Consider the following 26,489-nt stretch of genomic DNA (forward strand, 5'->3'; position numbering starts at 1 on the left):
GAACAGCGGACGAAAGCCCAATGGAAGGCTTTAACTATGGAAGCCTGGGGCTGTTTTACTGGAGGCTGTCCAAGGACCCTGACTTTGGGAGCGATCTGAAGTGGCCTTAAGTGGAGGAAATCTTGGTGCTGGCATCAGAACAGAGTGCTACAGACCTATGCCTCACATGCGCAGCAGTTTCGGAGGCCCAGGGTGAGAAAGTGGAAGTCACTCAACAGCAACAGATCACAATCCAGGGGAAGAAGGGAGAGGAGGTTTTTGAGCATGTCTAGGTGTGAATTCCCATTCACCTAGTTTCTGTCTGTTGGCAAATTTTACTTACTCCTTGAGGTTTTTAGGTTGTGTCAGCTCTACCACGTTATCTAAACCATTGTGTGATGTTTCATGTAAATTTTTAGTTTTATTGTTCATGTAGTGACTAACCTACCTTTGAAGTGTAGAAAAAGCTGTATTTCTGTTCAATTAAGAGTCCTTCCTTTTGGTTCTATCCTAACATCTTGTCTGTATACAAAGCTTGGTCTAAAAAGGGCTGGTAGTAGCTCTCGGTCTGCTCAAAATGGTTTGGAGGGCAGGAGGCACTGTTTGGAGAAGGAAGCACCTAATCGGGGTGTCAAGCGGTTCCGTCACAGGGTCACTATAGGGGCATACATGCATGTGTGCTCTGGGGCTGGTAAGTCATGCCCCTTCCTCCCACTCACAGGAAGTTGACTTACAGCAGCAAGAGCCAATAGCTCCCACTGCTCTTAGGGAAGTAGTACTGCAGCCAAAACAGTGCTGGAGTGGTGACAGGAGTCAGGTAAGTGTCCAGGGGTTGACATGCCCCCTGAACAGCTTTTCACTGGCAAGATCAGTTAATTGCTGCTTCTCTGCCTCCTACTGAACTCCCCCCCCCCCCCCGCAGTCTCTACACTCAGCTCTCTAAGCCCCTTATGCACCTCAAAACACAGGTTATGTGATCACTTATGAATGCCTTGCATTTCTATTTTAAACTGGATGGGTTATTTTAACTGGTAAGAGTTCACATATGTAAGGAATATACTGGTGTATATACCCCGTGCCACGTGTTTATAAATAAGTGAATTAAATAATATATATATTTGTGAATGTGCTTTAGTGAATAAATATATTAAAATTGTGTATATTCGTAGCAGCTGCTATAGAATATAAGAAATGTTATGCAGGTAAATAGTCTAGGGCTACCTATAGCGCTTGCTTTAAAAAGGTTACAATAACAGTGAATATATTAAACTTCATAAAATTAATATATAACAAATATGATGTGTAGGATAATAAGTTAGTAGGTCATATTTCATAAAACATTATAAAATATAAAGTCCAAAATTCAAAAAAGTCCAGTATATATAAAGTGAATCCTTAGTGCAAATTTCCAAATAAAAATTCCAATAAATGTGCAATATAAAGTGAGTCCTTTGTGCAAACTTCCAAACAAAAGTGCAAGTGCTCAGCGCGATGATTACTCTGTCCACTCAGTAATAATCCTGATATTTGTAATATCACTGTGACAAAGGTAAGATTCAATCACTTACCAGACGTTGTGGGTCATGTGTGCCTTATAGCACCATGACCTATCAAGCTTGTATAGCCGTCCAGGCTAAACATATCTTTTTGGCTTGCTTCAGGTGGATAAGGTGGTAGGGTCTCCCTCTGTCTCCTCTCCCCTCACGCCAGAAAAGATATGAAAAAAATGGAGCTCCAAATAGTGTGATATCCTTAAGATTTTTTATTCCCAATTGGGCAAAAATATATACAAAAGTTCATGCAGGTAAAAGTCAAACACAACAAAAGGCAAATAAAAAGGCAAATAAAAAAGATCGGGGTATAATTCTCCCGAATGCAGCCCTGGTGAAACTTTAGTCAGAAGTCCTGCTAGATCACTTCAGGCTGGCTCCTTTTGCAGGTATAGATACTACATGTAAAACAAAAAATAAATGCCTATATTGTTTAAAATCCAGTAAAACACTGTCTTACCCTGCTCTGCATGTGCTCAGCTATCCATTTTTGGCCAAAAAGATGAGCCACTGGAGACCTATCCGTTGACAGCCTAAAGGTTTACTGCTGCTCAGGGGTTCTGGGCTTCAGCAAAATGGCAAGAAGAAACAGGAGCAATGCTGGGGGCAATTTATGGCACATTATAATTTTAAAAGCATAAATATAAATGTGGAATGTATGTCCCTTACTAAAGAACATTATTTTTTATGAAGTTATCTGTAAAGTCCTGCTTTAATATAGAGTTTATGGGCCTCTCTAATTCTGTTTTGAGACTGCCCTCAATGTATATATTAACACCAATGCATGAAATCAAGAGAGCCTAAAATATCATTATTTAAAGTTAACTGAAAATCTATCCACTACAGATCCCTTCACAATCCAGTGCTGGATAGGATGTTCCTCATCTACGGACAACACCACGGGTCTCACTTTCAAAGTGAGTAGAGATGGTGAAGATCTATTCTACCTAAATGTCACAGAGAGAATGTGGGTTGCTGGGAGCTCTTTCTACTCCCAGAGAGTACAGAAATTGATGGAGAAAGCCACAGCTTTACTGAATCAAATTGAAACACACGTGAATATCATGTGCAAATCACTGAATGAAGTTTTTTCCACAGCGGGAAAGGAAGCCTTTTCAAGGAAGAGTGAGTACGGTAATATAATAGACATTTATGGGGTGTGTGTGCATTTTTATATCAGCCTTTGCGTAGGACTCTTTACCCAACCTTTTATTTGGGGAGCAAAAGATTCTCTCTGCGGGACCGAATATTCCATAATGGGTCATTATAGCTAAGCCCTAAACAACTGCCCTTGCTACATTATGTAAAATAGAAGAACTTGTTCTTACAGTATATACTGTGTGTGTTCCTGCTATGAGCCTCTATTAGATGTGCCACATCCCAAAAAGCATAATACAGCAAAGAATTCCCCTAGGGGTGGGACTTTATAGGCACAAATTTTGAAGTTTTGAAAAAACAGATCATAAATATACAAAAGAATTTTATTCAATACAAAAAGTAAAGTAAAGTACAACAATAGTTGTTCATAAGTTAAAATCAAACAATGCAAGCAATAATGTGTGTGTGATGGAAAAACCTCAACCAACAGGACCAGGCTATCCGACGCGTTTCGAGGTTTTTATGACCTCTTCGTCAGGGTTGATACGGGAATCCTATCTGTAAGTGTTGAAAAGAGCATGTATAATATATACCAAAATGGTATATATTATACATGCTCTTTTCAACACTTACAGATAGGATTCCAGTATCATCCCTGACGAAGAGGTCATAAAAACCTCGAAACGCGTCGGATAGCCTGGTCCTGTTGGTTGAGGTTTTTCCATCACACACACATTATTGCTTGCATTGTTTGATTTTAACTTATGAACAACTATTGTTGTACTTTACTTTACTTTTTGTATTGAATAAAATTCTTTTGTATATTTATGATCTGTTTTTTCAAAACTTCAAAATTTGTGCCTATAAAGTCCCACCCCTAGGGGAATTCTTTGCTGTTCTTACAGTATATAGACATTATGCAAGGGTTAAAAAAAAAAAAAAAAAACGGCACACTGTAGTCCAAAACAATCAAAGACTGATATGCACAATGGATGTACACCATTCCGAATAGTACTCATGTTCAAGACCATATGTGTTCAGGGATGTATGCCTCAAACATGGAATTTCTGTGTATAGGGTATACAGCCTGAGTCCAAGATCATTAATGCTTTTGAAGATTGTCAGAAACTGCAGACCTAATAGAGGAAATGAGAGTCAGAGTGTGGACAGGATACATTGTTGGCTGGTGATATGCTTCAGGAGAACATACTAAACTGGGAACATATTGCATGAAGCTAGTAGAGATGAATGCTATTACCCTAATCGATGTTCCCACCACACACTGCTGGGGCCCAAGGACCGCATATCTTATACCAAAGGGCCACAGGATGGGCAGCAGGATTCTAGAGCATCACATAACAACAAATTTGCCACAAGAACTTCAGTTGTTTTGAATGAAGACAACAATTGAGGCAACTGAAGTTCACGTGACAAGTATGTTATTAACTGATGTTCTAAAAGGTGTGGTATCTATTCATATGCATGTGTTTGGGGCATAGTTGCCAACACTTGAAAAAAATTTCCAGGAACACTTTGCGGCACAGCTATCAATTACTTACCACACCCACTTCCTGAAGCTCCACCCCCTCCACATAATTAATCTCTGCCTACTTAACAGATTATAGGGTCTACTCAAAAAGAGAGAATTACAGGAAATTGAAAAGAGAATTTCAAACTTAGGGCCAAAGTAGCAGAGTTGGAATAATTCTCCCATTCAGCTGCACTACTTCTGTCTAAGGTTTAAAATTTTCATCACAATTCCCTTCAATTCTAAAGTGTCAACTGTGTTCAGGTGTGACCATACAAAAAATGTAATATGCAAATATAAATAAAGTGGAAGGTGTGAATAAGTATGATAAAACCTAATTATACTATCTGGTATTACATATTCCATTTTTTGTATGGTCACACCTGAGCACATTTGACACTTTATTCACATGTCATGTTACCAGATATTTTTGCACATAAGATTGTTGTTTTCATCCTACCTACCTTCATGTCTGTGAATGTCTTCACTCTCCAGGGGTCCTTCTCTGCTCTGCTGTGGCGGCCGGTGCCGCTGAGGTGCTGCCGAGAACGAGTGCCCTTGATTTAAAAATGGTACCAGGCGGCGCCATTACGAAACTGCGCATGCGTCCGCCCGGCCAAGCTTGTACGAAGCTTCCCGAGCCCGGCAGGCATCGGAACGGTGCATGCGCCGCTACAATGTCGGCCCGCAACTATTTTTTTTACAGGCACCGTAATGGGCCTTCACGGGCAGCCCAATTAACGGCGCTTGCCAGGACAATGTAAATTACACAGGACAGGCTCCTATTTGCCAGGACTGTCCTGGGAAAAACGGGACAGTTGGCAAGTATGATGGGGCCTAGTGGGGACATTCTGAACTGCACTCGCTGATGCCTAAATGCTAGGCAGGAGTGTGCAGTCATGTGGAATCAACATTAACCACTTTGCGCCTAAGGGTAAAACAAAAATTAATGCCTAAGCACAATTTTCAAACTTTGAGATGTGTTATTAAAACTGTACATATCATCACAACTACTTTGTGCATCCAGGTGAATTATACCTTATTTTTTTCAAGACAAATTGGGCTTCCTTTTAAAGGTAATTGGTAATGGATCTCTTATGATTTTTTTTTAATTATTATTATTAAATGAAAACTGGCCCAAAATAGTAATAAAAAAACTTTTTTTTTTTTTTTTCATTTAGCTGTGTATTTTTGCTGTATTTATTGTATTTATCTATTTATTGCTACTACCAAAGAACAACCCAAATTAAATTCCTCAGCTCCTGACAAATGCAGCAATACCACATATGTGTATGTTAGTTGTTGTTTGTACCAGTAGTACAGCCCAGAAACAATAGGGCCCATTTTGCTTTTTTTTTATCGTACTTACAGTGCATCCGGAAAATATTCACAGCGCTTCAGTTTTTCCACATTTCGTTATGTTACAGCCTTATTCCAAAATGAATTAAATTCATTATTTTCCTCAAAATTCTACAAACAATACCCCATAATGACAACGTGACAGAAGTTTGCAAATTTATTAAAAATAAAAAACAAAAAAATCATATGTACATAAGTATTTACAGCCTTTGCCATGACACTCAAAATTACGCTCAGGTGCATCCTATTTCCACTAATCATCCTTAAGATGTTTCTACAACTTGATTGGAGTCCACCTGTGGTAAATTCAGTTGATTGGACATGATTTGGAAAGGCACACACCTGTGTATAAAAGGACCCACAGTAAACAGTACATGTCAGAGCACAAACAAAGCCATGAACTCCAAGGAATTGTCTGTAGACCTCCGAGACAGGATTGTATCGAGGCACAGATCTGGGAAAGGGTACAGAAATATGTCTGCAGCATTCAAGGTCCCAATGAGCACAGTAGCCTCCATCATCCTTAAATGGAAGAAGTTTGGAACCACCAGGACTAGAGCGGGCCTCCTGGCTAAAGTGAGCGATCGGGGGAGAAGGGCCTTAGTGAGGGAGGTGACCAAGAACCCAATGGTCACTCTGACAGAGCTCCAGCATTTCTCTACGGAGTGAGGAGAACCTTCCAGAAGAACAAGCATCTCTGCAGCACTCCACCAATCAGGCCTGTATGGTAGAGTGGCCAAACAGAAGCCACTCCTCAGTAAAAGGAACATGACAGCCCATCTGGAGTTTGCCAAAAGGCACCTAAAGGACTTTTGAGAAACAAAATTCTTTGGTCTGATGAAGCAAAGATTAAACTCTTTGGCCTGAATGGCAAGCGTCATGTCTGGAGGAAACCAGGCACTGCTCATCACCTGGCCAATACCATCCCTTCAGTGAAGCATGGTGGTGGCAGAATCATGCTGTGGGGATATTTTTCAGTGGCAGGAACTAGGAGACTAGTCAGGATTGAGGGAAAGATGAATGCAGCAATAAAAAGAGGCATCCTTGATGAAAACCTACTCCAGACAGCTCTGGACCTCAGACTGAGGCCAAGGTTTATCTTCCAACGGAAAACAACCCTAAGCACACAGCCAAGAAGACAAGACAAAGTAGTGATTACAGGACAGCTCTGTGAATGTCCTTGAGTGGCCCAGCCAGAGCCCAGACTTGAACCCGATAGAACATCTCTGGAGAGATCTGAAAATGGCTGTGCACTGTCGCTCCCCATCCAACCAGATGGAGCTTGTGAGGTTCTAGAAAGAAGAATGGGAGAAACTGCCCAAAAATAGGTGTGCCAAGCTTGTAGCATCATACTCAAAAAGACTTGGGTCTGTAATTGGTGCGCAAGGTGCTTCAACAAAGTATTGTTCAAAGGCTGCTGCGATTACTTATGTACATGTGATTTATTTTTCCTTTTTATTAAATTTGCAAAGATTTCAAACAAACTTCTTTCATGTTGTCATTTTGGGGTAATGCTTGTAGAATTTTGAGGAAAATAATGAATTTAATCTATTTTGGAATAAGGCTGTAACATAACAAAATGTGGAAAAAGTGAAGCGCTATGAATACTTTCCGGATGCACTGTAAAACACACTGACACTAACTGGCACTAAAACTAAAAAAAAAAAAAAAAAAATTCTTGTCAAAAAACAAAAATACTGACCCAGACCTTTGACCCTGACCTTAACCTTTGGTCCTGACATTGACCCAAACACTAACCCTGGCACTGACCTACATCAAACCTTGATATTGGTATTTTTTATATTATTATTTTCTCTGCAAGGAGAGCAAGAGTTACTAAGTATCTGTCTCCTCCATTCACAGAGAAAGAAAACACAGGGGTGGGCTTCCCAGTGACTGATCTCTGTGATAGCTAATCAGAGGTTATCACAGCGATCAGGTGACCCGGAAACAGGAAATCCGGGTCCGATCGTTAGTTTAGGCCTGAGGCTCTCCGTGAGACTCCGGTTTCTGTGCTGGGAGCACCAGCATAAAGGTAGATGCGCAAATATGCCTCCCCATGGAAAATAGCCAAGTCCAGGGGGGCCACATATTTGCGTACGGTTGGCATGAAGGGATTAAGGCACAACTTCAACTTTGAAGTGAGTGGCACTTGCACAGATAACTCTCTTACTCCATGGCTGCTAATACGTGAACACTCCTTCGGCTTAGAGGACACCACTTCCCAGGTGTGCAGTAGAGACTGTTACCACTGAGTCTGTACTGGTCTCCACCAATCCAGCAATACATGCAATACAATATCAATCCAGCAATACATCTCTCCCAGTGACCAATCCCACAGTTGCTATGGGATAAGGAAACACTCTTTCTTTCTCCATTCTCCATGCTTGCTCTCCTGGGGGCCCCTACATCTCTCTCGTGACCCCAGGCTGAGTCCCTAGGCGCTCTGAGCTGTGGTTCTGGTGCTAAAAAGTAGAGAACTGGCCACTAGTGAAGGCGCCAAGCATGAGACCCCCTTTACTACCAGCATGACCGTCACCCTTGCCATGTCACCTGTCTCCTGGATGATTGTCTGTCATGCATGTGACACAACACTGCCGTCCTTAGCAATGACACCTTAGCTTCCTCCGGACAGCACTCTGTGTATTGGACCCATGTACTGTATGTTCCTCTAGCTCAGTCCCCTGTGTGTTGCACGTCCTGTTCTTTTAATACGCTGTGCATGCACCCCTTTAAGAGACTTCAGGCAGGGCAAAGCAAATAAAAAATAAAAAAGATTCTTTACTGAGGGAGCTTGCAGGCAACAGTAACAGTTCTAAAAAGCCATTTTCCATACATCCCTGTTAAGAGCTTTATAAGTGTCCCACAAAATGTGCGTACCTTAGGCAGGAGGCGAATCCATAAAGCAATCTCTGTAAGGTAAAAGTCAATTCAGGCAATAAACCCAAAAGAGGTAGTCAAGTTCTTTAGAGTCTATGAATTGGCAATAATCCATAAAGAAGTAAGTCCATCACTGGAAGTGTAAGTCCATGGGGGTCTCTTGGCTTCAGGCCCCATTGGGAACCTCGACTGGGCTCCTATCACCTCCTTAAGGGGGTGATAACTCCAGCAGTGTAACAGACTACATTTTGGCAGTAGTTCCAGGAATCTTCCTGTTGGGGCATGGAGTAGGTCCCTTTTATATGGTTTGACCTGCAGGGGACGGTAAACTCGCAAAAAATGGTGAGAAATATGGTAACCCTTGCATCTTGGTTACCTCCAGCTCACAGGTCAACTTGAGGACATAGTGTGACATTAGGACATTGTAACATTTTACACCTGGCTGGAGGGCATGAGCACAGACAGTGAAAATAAGAACTCACGCAGGAAGGCATGGTAATCCTCCCGTAGGCACCTGCCTACATGCATATCTAGACATAATCTTTTATGACTATGTTTTATGTTTACTCTTGTAGCCCTGGTAAAGGAGGAGTGGGCTTGCCCCTGAAATGAGTTGGTTGTTTTTATATGACTTTTTTTTTTTTTTACCAGCAACTAAAATTATTTTGAACCCTTTCAATTGGTATTGGTCTGGCACTCCTTTTCTATGTATTTCTATGGTTTGAGATACTGAAGGGAACCCATCAAGGGAGCCACCTCGCCAGAGAATATAAGAACCAGAGACTTAATGAAGGAAATCTTCAAATGTCAGAACCTGTCTGTCAAAAAGTTTTCCTTCATCTGACTACACATGCAGGTGTAGCACCCTACGGGTAGGTGTTAGGTAAATGTATAGTGGGCGTTGTCTGCCTAACAGCAGGGCCATGATTTCTTTGGTTAGGGTGTCATGGTTTCCAGGTATGCCCACTGAAGGGGAAGTCTCCCCACTGACTCCTGTGAGAGGCTTCTCATAGGGCATGTATGAAGCCCAATCAGGGGACACATTAAGGCTTGTAACTACCCCAGAAGGCAGATTATGCTGCAAAGGATTCTGGGAGTGGGTATAAAATTGGGGGAAGCGCGTGACCCGGCGTCTTTGGCGGGAGAAGAGTCCCAGGAGAGAGAGAGCGGCTGTCTCTCCTCCTGTTTGAGGAAGAGGATGTCTTGGGGTGTCGCTCGAGGATCCAGAGAGTGCTGAGTTGAGCTGAGGGGATCCAGTGTGCCGATAACCAGTGGAGAGCGAGAGGGGTTCAGTCCCAGGAAAGCCTACACAGGTCGTGAGTACTGAGGATTGCCCCTGGGGGTCTGCCTGGAGAGTTAGAGGAGACCACTCCGGAGGACATTCTGGGATCCAATGTCAGCTAGCTGTAAAGGGGGTACCTAGGTTGAGGACCCTGAAGTAGCAAAGGGGGTACATAGTCAGTGGACCCTGAAGAGCTTAAAGTGTAAAGGGGGCACCTGCAGTTTGGGCCCTGAATTGTGCAGAGTGCCAGTTGAGAGTTGCAGCTTTACAGTAATTCACAGTGAGCTACCTCAAGCCAGTGCCAGGCTGAAAAGGGTGGTCAGTGACTTTGCAGAGCAGCAGTGTCAGTAGTTCTATGCTTCACAGTCTTGAGTCTTCTGGACCTAGAGTCGAGGATTCAGCACTTCAGTCAAGATACAGTGTGTTCTAAGCATCAGTGAGCGCTGGCTAGCATCGGCTGGCGTCAAGGCAGCGTTAACAGACATTTTCTAGATAAAGTCCCGAAGTGTACTTAGTTAAGCCTAAAGGAGTATCCCACTCATTCCCTTCTCCCATCCCCTTTATCTACAATAAAACCACAAAACCCAAGATGGCGGAGTTGTCAATGTCTCAGTTCTCTAACCCAGGGTCGCAGCTCACATGGGCTGGAGAGGGAACCGGTAACAATGGCAGACCCACATCAGGCCCAATGCCTGAAAACCCTGCTACACAAGTCTAATAGTTCCCATTGATTTTGCTTCTAGTGGGCTGTATGCAGGCACTGGATTACACTTGGTTTTTACCCAATAGGGACAAAAGCAACCATATGCATGAATTATAATGTCACCACTTTCACATCACATAACAAGGTGGCAGCACTGATATGTGCTAAGTACTGACACTTTTTTTGTAGGTTCTCTTCTATAACCTCAGTTGCTATCAGCAGGGGCGTAACTACAGGGGTTGCAGGGGTTGCAATCGCAACCGGGCCCCATGCTCAAGGGGGCCCATGTGGCTCCCCTGTACACCTGAATAGGACGGGTGGCGGGGGCAGCATGTAGAGAAATCACTGTCCTCCTTTTTCCTTCTGTAGCTGCAGGAGGAAAATGGAGGAGATTGGTTCCTCTGTACGCTGCCCCGCCACTCCTCCTATCCAGTATACTTGTGTTCTGCTGTCTCTGGGCCCCTGTGTGCTCCCCTGGTCCCCCCCCCCTTCTGTGCTGCCCCCCTTCAGAATTCTCCCTTCCCTCACCGTAATAAAGGGCCCCGCAACTAGAGTAAAGGGCCCCAGGGTGCCAGGGGTCCAGGGGGCCCTTCATGGTTTCTTGCACCGGGGCCCTGAAGGTTCTAGTTACGCCTCTGGTCAGATCATTACATTAGTAATGAGTAGTTGTTTTGCTTCTATCTCTGTGAAATACAACCCTATTCTAACTTTGTTATTGAGTTTCTAAATGGCAGAAGGTGTTGCCCTTGTCAAATTCACTAACAATTTGAAACTATTTACTGCAAAATCTATGTGGATGTGAGCACTACTAGGCCTAAGGAGGCAAAGAGGGAATAGCTTCACTGTATGACAAACAAAGGTGTGGCAGACCTGTGACAGTATCTGATGACATTCAGTGATGACATTCACAATTCAGCACTGCTCCAGACAAATTTCCACCCACCACACACACACACAAACAACCACCAATATGTAACTAATTACTACAACAACAAAAAAAACCTCAAAGTGCAGAATGCCTTGCTAAACCCATGTTCATTAGGTTCCAAGTCTTCTCACTTCATTACTGCAAAGTAGAAAGGTCGTTTATTTGGTTCCATGGTAATGTGAAGTCCTATATTGGCTATCCAGGGTAAGGTCTTCTAAGAATCAAAATAAAATTCAGTAGCATGATGGCTTTGTGACAAAGGTATCAGATGATGCTTAGTCTATGGTCTCCACTCCTAGAAGAGGCATGGTGGGGTGGTGGGGGACATGAATGGTAGACACAGAAGAGTTATAAGTTGCTATGGAATCCTTTTAAAAAAAAAAAATAGCAGTAGTTTTCTATTTAGTTAACCACTTGCCGACCAGTCACTGGGACCGTACTGTGGCAAAGTGGCTCGATTCCGTCCAGCGACGTAGACCTACGTCGCTGGACTCCTCCCCTTGTGGGTGGCGCTCGCACTCCGCCGGAGGCTCGCTCCCACTGTTTTCAGTCACAGCGGGAGTAGGGCCAGGGGAGGAGCAGCGGCGATCGCCGCTGCTCTTCCCCGATTGTCGGGGAATCGAGTTTGGAGATCCGCCCGCTTGTGTAAACAAAGCGGGCGGATCTCCTAAGTGACAAACAGTGACAGATTGCAGGGTTCAGCATAGCTGAACATGCGATCTGTGCCTGTGCCACTCAGTCACCTCCCCCCACACACGTTAGTAAGCACCAGGCATATATTAACCCCTCCCTCTCCAATAAAATTAACCCCTTCCCTGCCAGTGTCATTTTTACAGTAACAGTGCATATTTATAGCACTGATTACTGTAGAAATGTCACTGGTAACCCCAAAAGTGTCAAAATGTCAGTCAAGGGTCTGATCTGTCCGCCTCAATGTCGCAGTCCCGCAAAAAAAAAAAATCGCAGATTGCCGCCATTACTCTTTAAAAAAAAAACACCAAAAATGACTGAAATCTTTCCCTTAGATAGTAAACGCAATAACTTTTGAGCAAACCAATCAAAATATGCTTATTGTGATTTTTTTTTACCAAACATGGGTAGCAGAAAACAAATTGGCCAAAAATTTAGAAAAAATTTGATTTTTGCATTTTTTTGGGGGGAATTTCATATAAAAAAATGTGAAAAATATTGTTATTTTTTCAAAACGTACGCTCTTTTTTTGTTTAAAGCGCAAAAAGTAAAAATCGCACAGGTGATCAAATACCATCAAAAGAAAGCTCTGTTTGTGGGTAAAAAATGACGTAAATTTTGTTTGGGTATGGCATCGCACGACCGCGCAATTGTCAGTTAAATTCGCACAGTGCCGAATCGCAAAAAGTGGCCTGGACGTAAGACAGCAAAATCCTCCAATGGTAAAGTGGTTAAAGAAGGTATTGCACTCTGAAAATAGAGGAAAAGTCCAAATAAGTTGTAGGCCAAAATATAGCCCTCAAAAACTCTCCCCCCATGGCCAGCAGTTGGTAGCCCTAGAACCAAAGTGAGTGGTGTGAGTTGTATAGAAACCAGATTCATGTGACAGTGAGGCCCACCATGCAATGCCCAGTCTTGGCTTCTCCTCCCTCTGGATATGATATGACTATTAAAACATAATTCGGGAAACCCTACCCTAGTCGTAAAAAAGCTAAAACCACATTGCTGAATAGTATATGAGGAGGGATGATATATGGTATATGAGGGGTTTGATATTTGCTTTTCCAGGAGATGGTCTTTAAGGACAAGTTGCAAAATTCTCAGTGGGAACTCTTTTAAAGGGAATAGGCATTATGAATGTGAAAAAATGTAAAAAAGAGGATGGGTAATTTATTGCTATTCTTGGATACCTAAAAGTATGTGCATGAAAAGAAGGGGCAAAAGGAAATATTTTCCTGCAACATGACAATGCTAGGACGATAAGTTTCACGTCCCACTGTGGAAGCCATTGAGAGACAGAATCTCCCCACCCTACCACATCCATGATACAATGCAGACTTGGCACCTTGTGATTTATTTATTTTTTTACAAAACTGAAATAAAGACCTTCATAGGTATCACTATGCAACCAATACACACATTGAGAATGCAATTCTATTGCAGAAACGGTGTGCACAGCTACTACGATGGTTTTATGAAAATTGTCTATCATTGCACAAATATATTCAGGTCTTTAGTTTATAAAAAATACTAATCAATATTAAAGAGCATAGCCTAAACTTTTCATATGTTTGTGAATAATGTTAAGAAATGTTTATCGTTTTCCTACCACTTCACGATTGTGTGCCACTTTGTGTTGGTCTACCACATGGAGTCCCAGTGGAATACGTTTGCGTTTTTGGTTGTAACATGACAAAATAAGGAAAATTTCAAGGGGTGTGAATACTTTTTTAAGGCACTGTAAATCAACATCTAAACTTGAGTATTAGCTAGCTTGTATATTTTTGTTAGGTTTTACCTAAAAAAATCCAACCATGACATCCAACATCTCTTATCTTTTTAACGATAATAAAGGTTTAGAGATGTCTTTTAATCAAAAGATGCAGATATCTTGGCAAGATTCCATTTGTTGTTGTTGATTCCTGTTCTTCCTCTGTTTTCAACAAGTTCAAAGTTCCCCATTTGTCGAGATTTTCTAGCTAACGTTTATCAGTTGAAAGACTCCGAAAAAAACAATGTCAAGTCTAAAAAAGCATTTCTGCTGTATTTTTTTTTTTTTTTTAAGTTTAAGAAAATTTAGACCCAAAATATTTTCTAATTACATCTGTATCATAGACAGTAGCACTCCATCAGTTTCAGAATAGTTCATTGCTGTTATATACATTATTATTTAACAACAGTTGTTAAATCAGCACAGCTGTAATAATGGTTAATGCACCCATGTATAATTAAAGTAAACCTGTTATGGGAAAAAAAAAAAGAGAATAGCCTAAGAAATATTTCTGTGTTTATTAATTCTCATTCAATCACGATTAATAGATATGGGGGCATTACTTTTCATTTGACCTTTGAATATATTCTTGTACCATTCTTTATTCTATTTGTCCTCTTCCCATATATCTCAGTCCAGCCACAGGTCTATATTACCAGCCAGTCTTCTAAATCTGGTACAGAGGTCATCTGTATGGCGACCGGCTTCTATCCAAAGTCAATCAATGTAAGTTTGTGGAAGGAGAATAAAACGGAGGATGTGATGTCAACTGTGACTCTACCCAATGGAGATGGGACTTACCAGATAACAGTGCTGACAAAAGTAAATGCGGCAGAACAGCAAAGTGTCCACTGCCGTGTGGAGCACAGCAGTTTAAAGGAGGCACTTATAGTACACTTGGGTGAGTAATTCACAAACTACTGAAGACACTTCCATATTTTCATAGTTCTTCCTGGAAAGAACTCTTTCCAAACAAGGATGTTAATATAACGCTCTGGGTTTGTTTTAGTGAACTGGATTTGCAGCTGCAGAATTTCCACTCAGTAGTCCTGTAGAGATGTGTTGAATCACCATATCCAACTCTCCAGACTCATCATTGTGGCCCAGCCTGCTTCAGCATACACATACACAAACACTCAGATAAGATGTTCCTGGAGTGATAGATCTGTATGCAATAGTGTTGAGGTGTTATACTGAAGGATAGGCTTGAGTAGTGATAGCAATGATAGGCACTGGTAGTAATGTTGCAGGAGTGATAGCAGATGGTGATAGATAGTATGCAGGAAGGTTAGCAATCATGTACAAGTAACAGGTGATAGGGACAGCAGATGAAGTGTACAGGAGATGCTAAGTTAGTGCAAGGATATAGATGGTAGTAGGCTCAAGAGCTAGCAATCTAGGTAACGGTGCAGATGATAGATATAGTAATACATAGATCCTAGAGATAGCAACAGTCTTTAGAATGCAAGAGTAGATAGTGTAAGTTGATAGGAAGGAATCCCCTGCGGGGTACTTATCACTAGTTGGTTTAGCGAGGTGAGGGGTCCGGTAGTGAGATAAGGATCAGGTAGCGAGATACAGGATCAGTGGCGAGATACAGGATCAAGTAGCGAGATACAGGATCAAGTAGCGAGACTCCGGTCAATCCAGGTATTGGGGAAATAGCTGGAGGCTTCGGCAGCGTCAGACAAGGCTGTATAACAGGCGGTTTGCACGAACACCTTGTGAGTGCACACCGGCGATTAAAATAGACGCTCAGAGCGGCGCCTAGTGGTGACATCATCGGTGTTTAAAGAGACAGGTAGCTATATGCGTTCCACCTACCTGAATGGTGGAACGCAATGCGGAAGTAAGAGGCTAGAAAGGTACCAAAGGTACCAGGATCTTACAGTTAAACGTCTTCCTTACTAGGTGTGTTAACCTTGTAGACATATTGACTTGACAAGGCAAAAATGGAAGCTGTTTAGATCAATTTATAACTAGCAAGTAGACAGGTAGGTATACATGGATGGGGCATTACACAACAAACTAGCTAGTCAGAATTAAAATCCTTATTAATCTGTTTAAATATTTAGAAGTTGAAATGTTGAAAATAGAGGTTTTTGTTGCATACATGTGCAAATAAATGCAATGCCACACTGCTGCATCAAGTGACATCTGCAAAGTGCGGTTTAGACATGTGAAGAACAAAAAAAAGTGTTCTAGGGACAGTTGGTGCACATTAGAGTAATCCCAATCACGCCCGCAGGCAGCAATAGGGCTACTAGATGGCTGTATGCACAGTTCCTAAAGGGCTCAGTCTCTTTAGCAGCAGATAGTAAGTCCCCACAGCAGCAGCTCACCAGTCCCAGCTATATTGCAGATCACCATCTGGTCACACGCAGCGATTGGTCCAACAAATACACTGATGGTGCACACTGGACAACAATGTGCACTCTCTGGTCTTTCTTTACAGCAAAAGAAAGCTATGTCAAGTACAGGGATGCAATGTTTGGCATAGAACCAGCAGTAGCAAATGCATGGACTCCCCAGGCAAGTAAATGCCACATGGCTGGATCGAGATGGCTGCACCCCGGATTTCAGTTGTGCACTCCCCCAAAGCCATCCAGCCACAACCCCCCCCCCACCTCCCCAAACAGCACATATTTGAAATCCAATCAAAAACGTGTGATCTACTGAGCGTTTAGATCCGATCACACAATCCATATGGGCATATTCTCCAAGGTGCATACATAAGGAAACAATAGAGCAATCATTGCGCAGATATCTTTTAAAAGTATTATTTGAACCAGAAAAAAAAAAACCTGCACACAGGATACTCACATTATCTCCAAAACAACAGACATAAAAATGGCAAATCTCCTCCCAACATGTTTCGTCACAACTGACATCATCAGGGGGCGCCCCCTGATAATGTCAGTTGTGATGAAACATGTTGCGAGGAGCTTAACCACATGAAGCTGGTGTTGCATGCTATTGGAGGTCGGCCATGTTTTTGGCTTGAAACAAACCTATACCACATCTTTGCCATTTTTATCTCTGTTGTTTTGGAGATAATGTGAGTATCCTGTGAGCAGGCTTTTATTGGTTCAAATACATACTTTTAAAAGATATCTGCGCAGTGATTGCTCTATTGTTTCCTTATGTACCTTATGCACCTTGGAGAATATGCCCATATGGATTGTGTAATCGGATCTAAACGCTCAAGCGATTGATATATGCCCTTTCTGATCGAATCCAAATGACTAAGTGATTGACACTTGTTATATCTGACTGCCGTTTATCCTGTCTCATCTGGTAAGAGGCTGCATGTTTTAGCTCTCCTGGTGGTGGACACATTGTTTTTTTCCTTCACAGTGTTCATATATTTCACTGCGGGACTACTTGGAATTTATATATTTTTGAGCGCTGCTATTTTATTTGATTGCGCTTGACCATTCTCTACCAATAGGACATTGTGCCAGCAGCCCAAGATCCATTCAATGGACTCTTATTCACCACTGACATATGTTTTTTGTCTTAGCGCAATTTTCTAAACTTGTATTTATTAACTTGTGATCTGCCTGACATTTTCTGCTCATCAGCTATCCTTAAGTTGGATACACACACTCAAAAACTGACAGATCGCCGTACTAACACAAGCGATGAAGAAGGAGAAGAAAATATGTACAGAAAAAGCATTTTACAGAATAGGTATTATCAACAGTAAAATAAATGGTATTAGAAATGAAAGGTACTTAGACTGGTCTTTAGTTCCTATGCATTTTAGCAATTCAGAGTAGATCTGATCTTGACAGTCACCAGCTCTCCTATTAAAAACTTTTTCAGCATCCTTAGCAGTTTCAAAGTAAGACAAGAACTCCATTGATAACTGCAGATAATGTGGGGCTGACATAGCAGCAGTGAGGGGGTCATTAATTAGTAGCTAGAACAGCTCTATACTAGGAAGTTACCAACCCAAAAAAATTAAGAACAGAAAAATAAAAGAAGGAAAGGGTCTTCTAGGGTGACTCACCTGTATTCAAATTAAACATTAGAACAATTAGATATATATTTAAAATTTTGACTTACAAACTTTTATTATAAAAGGTAAAAACAGAAAAGAGGGATTGTTGTTGTATGTATTGAGTCAGTGCTGTGTTTTGCAGTTATTGACGCTTCTTCAAGACATTATACTCATACACGACAGATACCCAATATACTCTAAGACAGTGTAACGCTCCTGCGTTTTTATATGGTGTGGATTTTCAGCTGCAGAAATAGTTCCACGTCAGCAGTCATGTAAGATATATGCTGAGATACCATTCCCAACCTCAATGACTCATCATGTGTGGAAGGTCTTATTTCAGCCAGTAAATACACACAATTAGCAAGCTGGTTCTTAGAGTGACTTTATGCATGTGGTAACACAATGATGAAGTTTGAGGGATAGGTTGAGTGGAAGTGGTAGGTGATAGACACTTGAAGGTGAGACAGTAGCAGATGGATGCAGGAAGGTTTAGCAATGTTGTATGATAGCAGATGATAGAATAGCAGGTGGACATACAAAAGAGATCAACCCAGTGCAGAAAAGTAGCAGTAGTCTCAAGAGCTAGCAATCTAGTTTATGCAGATGTGATAAACAGTCTCTACTATGCAGAGCTAGATAGTGTAAGCTTAGTATAAGTTTATAGAGAATTCCCCTGTGGGGTACTTAGCACTATTAGCGATACAGCCGAAGGGTGGTTCAGGAGAGGCGGATGATCCAGTAGCGGGATACAGGGATCAGCGCAGCGAGGTTCCGTCAGCGAAGTAAGCTTGCAAGCATGGAAGCTTCAAGCAAGGTTAGCATCCAGATAAGGGTGTTTGAACGAACACATGTGAGTGAGAACCGACGCCTTAAATAGCCATCTAGTCCGGCGCTGAGTGATGACAGCTCCAGTCTTAAAGGTGTATGCGCACCTTTCCAAAAGTAAATGATAGGGCGCATACACTTGTGGAAAGTGTAATTTAGGGTACCAAAGGTACCGGAACATTACAATACCCCCCCCTTAAGGCCTGCTCCTGAAAGCCTCTGGAGCTGGTTTGTCTGGGTATCTCGCATGAAAATTGCGGATTAATCTAGGGGCATGTATGTCAGAGGTGTTTAGCCAGGTGTCGTCTTGGGGCCCATAGTTCTTCCATCTAACCAAGTACCGAAGTCTTCTTCTGTAGATACGAGAATCCAGAATTTCTTTTATCTCGTATTCTTCTCCACCTTCAACTTGTACAGGAGGGGGAGGTGGAATATTAGGCCTTATTCCTTGGTCCGGAACATGGGGTTTTAGTAGCGACACATGGAAAATGGGATGGATTTTTAGGTCCATTGGCAATGTAAGCTGCACTGCAGCTTTTCCAATAAGTTTCTTGATTGGGAAAGGTCCCAAGAACAGAGGTCCAAGCTTTTTGCTAGGGATCTTCAGTCTCAAGTTTTTTGTTGAGAGCCAAACGAGGTCCCCGATAGTATACTGTGGAGAAGGTCTTCTACGAAGATCATAGTACTTCTTTTGTTGACTGTGAGCGTGTGCAATGGTAGTATTTAGTAAACCCAGAGAATCCTTTATTTGGGAAAGATAGTCTGAGGCTACTGGGTTATTTGAAGGAAGGATGCGTGGAGGGAGAATAGAGGGATGGAACCCATAGTTCAAGTAGAACGGACTCTGCTTGGTTGTACTGTGAGTTGCGTTGTTGTAGGCAAATTCTGCCAGGGGGAGAAGATCCAACCAATCATCCTGTTGGTAAGAAGTGTAACAACGTAAATACTGCTCGATGCATTGGTTGACTCTTTCAGTCTGTCCGTTGGTCTGCGGATGGTAAGGAGAAGTGAGCTTCCGCTCAATCCGTAGTATGTGACATAGTTCTTGCCAGAATTTAGAAATAAATTGGGATCCACGGTCAGACAAAAGAGTTTTTGGGATACCATGTAATCTGAAGACATGTTTCATCAGGAGTTCTGCCGTTTGTTTGGACGAAGGTAGTCTGCGAATAGCAATGAAATGTGCCATCTTTGTCAGATGGTCCACTGACACCAAGATGGTATTAAATCCTTTGGAAGGAGGCAATTCTACGATGAAGTCCAATGACAGAACCTCCCATGGAGTTTGGGGTATTGGTAGACTGCATAGTAGACCGGATGGTCTCGTAGTGTCAATTTTGGACCTGGCACAGACATTGCATGAAGAGACGAATTTTTGTATAGATGTTTTCATGTCAGGCCACCAGAATTGCCGAGAAATCAAATTGAAAGTCTTTGTCATACCCATATGTCCTGGCATAGGCACATCATGCAATAATTCCAAGATCTTGGTGCGTAGGGTAGGTGGTATGTAAAGTTTGTCGTTGAAGCAGAGGAAGCCTTCTGCATCGGTAGTTAGTTGTGGTGGGGGTGAATCCAACCTTATACCATGCAGAACCTCTTCCTTCAAGGAACGGACAACTCCAATAATGCGTTTGTGAGGTATTATAGGAACGGAAGGAATTTCAAAGTAGTTTTCTTCAGTTAGTCGTGATAGTGCATCCGCCTTTTTGTTCTTATCTGCAGGTGTGTAGGTCACTAGGAAGTTAAACCTTAGAAAGAATAGTGACCATCGTACCTGTCGATGCGAGAGAGTTTTGCTAGTCTGAAGATATTGGAGGTTTTTATGGTCCGTGTATATAATTATTGGTAATTGGGTGCCTTCGAGTAAATGTCGCCAATTCTCCAGAGCCAATTTTATAGCAAGCAGTTCCTTCTCACCCACGGGGTAATTTATCTCGGGACTGCTCAGGGATTTAGAAAAAAAGGCGACTGGATGAAGTGGTGAAGTGGGGGTAGGTCGTTGGGAGAGTATTGCTCCTACTGCCAGGTTTGACGCATCTACCTCCAGAATGTATTGGAGGGATGGGTCTGGATGGCGTAATATGGGAGCGGAAGTAAACCTTGTCTTTAACAAGTGGAAAGCCTTATTTGCTTCTTCTGACCATTTAAATGGTATTTTTATTCTAGTGAGCTGTGTGAGGGGTCTCACAATAGCAGAAAAGTTTTTTATGAACTTCCTGTAGAAATTTGAAAATCCCAGGAATCGCTGTAGCGCCTTGCGTGTAGTTGGTGTAGGCCAATCCTGAATGCAGGATATTTTACTCATGTCCATCTCGATTCCTGTTTTGGATATGATGTAGCCTAGAAAGAGTACCTCATCTTTATGGAACAAGCATTTCTTCAGCTTCACATAAAGATTATGTGCAAGCAATCTCGATAATACAAGTCTTACATGTCTTATGTGTTCAGACAGGGTCCGTGAATATATAAGTATATCGTCCAGATATACCACAACACAGACATCTAGTAAGTCTTTAAAAATATCGTTTATAAATCATTGGAAAACTGCAGGGGCATTGCATAGGCCGAATGGCATCACGAGATATTCGAACAATCCGTATCTAGTTCTGAACGCAGTCTTCCACTCGTGTCCATCACGGATTCGAATGAGATTGTATGCTCCTTTCAGGTCTAATTTTGAAAAATAGGTAGCTCCACGCACCTGCTCAATGAGCTCAGGGATAAGCGGTAGAGGATAGCGATCTTTTATTGTGATAGCATTCAATTTCCTGTAGTCGATGATAGGTCTGAGACTTGAATCTTTATTGCGAACAAAAAAGAGTCCTGCTGCTGTGGAAGAAGTGGAAGGTCTAATAAAACCTTTTTTCCAAGTTCTCATCCAAATAGGTTTTGAGATGGGCAAGTTCATCCTGTGAAAGAGGATAAACATGACCGAACGGCAATTTGCTATTTGGGAGTAGATCAATGCTACAATCATAGTCTCGATGAGGAGGTAATGCTTGAGCATTTCTCTCAAGAAAAACCTCAGAAAGATCCTGATAACATAGTGGTGCAATCTCATCTGTCACCACAGACAGAATCTTCCCGGAAAATGGGAGTTTACACGTTTCCTCGCAATAACAAGAAGGGAAGGTCAAGGACCGTTTCTTCCAATCTATGGTTGGTTGGTGTGTGTGCAACCAGGGAAGTCCCAACACAATGGGAAAGTGGGGTGATGGTATTAAATCGAAGGTAGAAGTCTCCCTATGAGACTCGTTAATAGTGACTAGAAGTGCTTGTGTCTGATCGGTGATCGGACCAGAGGATAACGGAACACCGGTAATAAGACTTACTGAGACAGGTTTGAGTTTAGAAATAATAGGAATTTTATTTAAAGCAGCAAAACATATATCCATATAATTTCCACAAGATCCTGTGTCAATCATGGCCTTAGTAGTAATCCTGTTCTGGTCCCACTGTAATGTCAAAAAAACAGAAATGTAGGGGTTAGTGAATGAAGTTGTCAATCCTCCTAGGGAGACATGTGAACACTCACCCTTCTTTTTGTTGACTAGGGGACAGACGTTTATCTTGTGATCCGGGGATGCACAGTACAAGCAGAGATTTTCATTTCGTCTTTTGGCTTTTTCCATAGTTGATAGCGGTGGGCGTATGGTTCCTACCTCCATAGGAACGGCCAGACTCCGAGAGGAAACGGAAAATGGCATTCCCATCTTTTCAGCCTTTCTTTCTCGTAGTCTTCTATCTATGGTAATACTGAGTTGTATTAATGCATCCAGGGTTTTTGGCAGATCCGCTCGGGCGAGCTCGTCCTTAACGGCTTCTGATAGGCCAAGCCTAAATTGGGTTTTCAGAGATGCATCATTCCATTCTGAATCAAGGGTCCATCTCTTGAACTCTGCGACAAAGTCTTCTACAGGCCTCCTGCCTTGTTTCAAGGATCTTAACTGAAGATCAGCAGTACTCTGCCTATTGGGGTCATCATATAGGCTAGTGAGCTCTGCCAGGAACAAGGCATAGGAGTTGAGAAGCTGGTCGTTTTTCTCAAAAAGAGAATCTGCCCAGGCTCGAGGATCGCTTGATAGGTAAGAAATAATAGTACAAACCTTAATGTGATCAGTAAGGTAGGTACGAGGTTTTAGCAAGAAAAGTAACTCACATGCGTTTTTAAATTCGCGAAATTTTTTGCGATCGCCTGTAAATACCAAAGGGGGATTTATCTTGGGTTCAGGGGACTGAGCAGAGGTAAGTTGTGTCAGTCTAATTACCTGCTGCGACAGAGCCTGATTGTCTTCTTTTAATTCAGCAAGTGCGTGTATTAACGCAGATACTTGCTGTTTTAATTGTGTCACCTGAGTGGTTATTTCTGGAACTATTTCTGCTGAATCCATTTTTTGGGTTCGTTCAATCTGTAACGCTCCTGCGTTTTTATATGGTGTGGATTTTCAGCTGCAGAAATAGTTCCACGTCAGCAGTCATGTAAGAGATATGCTGAGATACCATTCCCAACCTCAATGACTCATCATGTGTGGAAGGTCTTATTTCAGCCAGTAAATACACACAATTAGCAAGCTGGTTCTTAGAGTGACTTTATGCATGTGGTAACACAATGATGAAGTTTGAGGGATAGGTTGAGTGGAAGTGGTAGGTGATAGACACTTGAAGGTGAGACAGTAGCAGATGGATGCAGGAAGGTTTAGCAATGTTGTATGATAGCAGATGATAGAATAGCAGGTGGACATACAAAAGAGATCAACCCAGTGCAGAAAAGTAGCAGTAGTCTCAAGAGCTAGCAATCTAGTTTATGCAGATGTGATAAACAGTCTCTACTATGCAGAGCTAGATAGTGTAAGCTTAGTATAAGTTTATAGAGAATTCCCCTGTGGGGTACTTAGCACTATTAGCGATACAGCCGAAGGGTGGTTCAGGAGAGGCGGATGATCCAGTAGCGGGATACAGGGATCAGCGCAGCGAGGTTCCGTCAGCGAAGTAAGCTTGCAAGCATGGAAGCTTCAAGCAAGGTTAGCATCCAGATAAGGGTGTTTGAACGAACACATGTGAGTGAGAACCGACGCCTTAAATAGCCATCTAGTCCGGCGCTGAGTGATGACAGCTCCAGTCTTAAAGGTGTATGCGCACCTTTCCAAAAGTAAATGGCAGGGCGCATACACTTGTGGAAAGTGTAATTTAGGGTACCAAAGGTACCGGAACATTACAGACAGGAGTTCCCAAACTGTGGGTCGGGAGCTGCATTTGAGTGGGTCACACTGAGCCGGAAATCACTGATTGCAGCCCACATAAATTGTGCTGTGTGAGCCCACGCAAATTACAGTGAGCCAGAGCAGTCAAATCGTGACGCAGTTTACGGAGGCTGGTCTGCATTTCCAGTCAGGAGGATACTTGCATCAGTGAGTACGTATCTAGGCTGTTATGTAGGATATGTTCATGGGGTGCAGAGTCAGCTCCTCGGTCCTTCTGGTGGCAGCGGTGGCGGCGAGATTCTCTTAGCTATTGTGGGCAGAGGCGGCAGCCTCGGTGTCATAGGAGGACCAGGTGGCCCAGCGGTGTCTGGAGTTTATGGCAGCTTCTGTGACCCCAGTAGAGGATCTGAAGGAGAAGAGCCAGGACACCAAGACCAGCGTACAGCTTCTCATCATGGAGACTCTGGGTGAGGTGTGCTGGGCCCTGGAGAGGGCAAACAGGGGCTTCACCTTCACTGTGGACCGCTGGGAGAGGAAGGAGGGTGAGTGCCATATAGCCTGCTGATCACTGTCCTGGGGTGGTTGATTTCTTTTTTTTTTTTTTGGGGGGGGGGGGTGGTTGATTTCTGTCCTCTACCTGCCTTATACTGTCTATGAGGGTGCTGATTACTTACAACTCCGCTTATATGCCACACATGGCACAGGTTTCTGACCCCTCACTTAGAACATCTGGCAAGTGTATTCAATAATACATCGAAAAGTAGCAAATTTATATTTTTAATTTAACATCCCCCTCCCTTTAAAATATGCATTATTATTATTTGAATTTATATAGCGGTCACAAATTCTGTAGCACTTTACAATATTCAATTTCAAGCAAGTGGGTCCCGAAAAATAACTGTATTCAGAAGTGGATCACAACCCAAAAAAGTTTGGGAAGCCCTGCTCTAAGACATCTTACATAAAAACAACATAAATGTGCAGAGAAAGAGTCACATCTTCCCAGGCTGTGGGGAGGTGTAAGAAGGAACCAACAAGGGGAAGGAGTGCTCCTGTTTATTTAAAAATTGACCTCTATTATGCCAGCTCATTGATGATAGAGCGGATGGAAGAAATGATCGAATAATTCCAGATTCCAGACAAAAAATCTAACAAAGATCGATCTGGGTTGATGTAAACCAGGGGAGAAAATTTCAAAGGTTAGAAAATGTAGGTCACTAGTATCAGTCTTCAGATGGCCAATCAATGTGTTCACAGTCCAATCATCATCACACGTCTCTGGTCTATCCAATACGGTGTGTTATGGGGGAAAGAGAGGACCTAACAATAAACTGTCTAGAATAAGGTGTCTAAACTGCTTTTTTTATAATGTTTATCTAGAGGGCACCTTTTAGAGATTGCATAAGCTTTGCAATAAAGTGTTTCATATGGTATGACTTTACAGATACTTAAAGGATTGTCTTATTTTTTGCCTATATTTTTTCTAACCCTGACCATATTTCATTATCTCCACAGATAAGAAATATCACACACCAAGTTGGCTGCTTGTAGCTTTCACTGCTGCAATCATTTTCTGTGTGGTCACAATGATGTATGTTGTGAAGTCATATATAAAGTGGAGGCAAGATGACCCTATCACCGAACTGAACCAGACTTGCAAACAGCCAACTCATGTACATTTTAGCAGAAAGTCTACCATTCCACCAAATGAAGAGAATCTCAACTGTCAACATTTTTACAACAGTTCTGCACCTGAAAGAAAATAATTTTATGCAAGGATTACATTTTGCACTGATTTATTGCCCTGTTGTCCCAAAGACTTTCCTTTGTTCTGAATGTTCGTCATACCTTTTTTGGTAAAGCCTAACCTCCACTGGTGAAAAAAATACTTTTGCAGGTGTTTATTTAGTGTTCAAAGAAAGCATAAAGCAGTAATACCTTGTGCATTATATGTCATCTTGCTCATGCCTCCCCCGCCTTACTGTTACTGGCCCCTCCTTTCAATCATTGGACTTCAGTTATTCAATCGTGGAGACTCAACTTTTTTGATGAGCAAATTTGTCCAGGTTTGATTCACCAAACCCAGCTTAAAATCTGCTAGCCCCAATTATAGCACCCAAACCTAATAAAGTCTATAGGAATTTAAATCTGTAATTTTTTTATAGGCCAGACAATTTGCAAGCTTGGCATCTTAAAAAAAAAATAAACAATTCAGAGGGGGGGGGAGGTTGTTTTAATACTTCTTAAAGGCAACATTAAAATTGCATCAGGGAGAGGGCGGAGAAAAAAAGAAAAGAAAAAAAGTAAAAAAAAAGAAAATTAAGGCCTCAGATTGTGGAGAGTGTCAGTGTTAGTAGAGTTTAAGTATGATCAACCAATTTTGTTCCTGAATCTGCGATGACCTCTTCTGGAAGCTGGAGTTTGCCACAAGGGAGAGAGCCTTGGTGAGGCGGGAGGCTGAGGGATCGTAGAGGGGTCCAACAAACCCAATTTGACCAAAATCTCTTGGCCTTCTGGTATGCTTGTTGAAATATACGTGGAGCCGTTATGAGGGATGATGAGTTTAAAGGGGAACCCCCAGCGGTATCTCAGGTGTGCGGATTGCAGGACAGATGTGATGTCCTTCATCTCACGTCTTCTCTCCAGGGTGGCTTGCGATATATCCGGATAAATCTGGAGTCGA

At 42.3% G+C, this 26,489-nt stretch overlaps 1 protein-coding gene across 1 annotated transcript in view; it reads left to right on the plus strand.

Annotated features, from left to right (window-relative positions):
• The window catches only part of LOC309560456 (T-cell surface glycoprotein CD1b4-like), a gene marked incomplete at its 3' end in the record, with an annotated part of 37,746 nt that extends 12,174 nt beyond the window's left edge, over positions 1-25,572 (plus strand). The window contains exons 3-5 of the mRNA XM_082264090.1: positions 2,376-2,654; positions 14,403-14,669; positions 25,322-25,572. Of these exons, the coding sequence (XP_082120216.1) occupies positions 2,376-2,654; positions 14,403-14,669; positions 25,322-25,572 (797 nt within the window). The remainder of the gene's footprint in view (positions 1-2,375; positions 2,655-14,402; positions 14,670-25,321) is intronic.
• Positions 25,573-26,489: the final 917 nt, after the last annotated feature.

The sequence above is a fragment of the Pelophylax lessonae genome (genome assembly GCF_965119305.1).
Source record: "Pelophylax lessonae genome assembly, chromosome: 7".
Classification (NCBI taxonomy): Eukaryota; Metazoa; Chordata; class Amphibia; order Anura; family Ranidae; genus Pelophylax; species Pelophylax lessonae.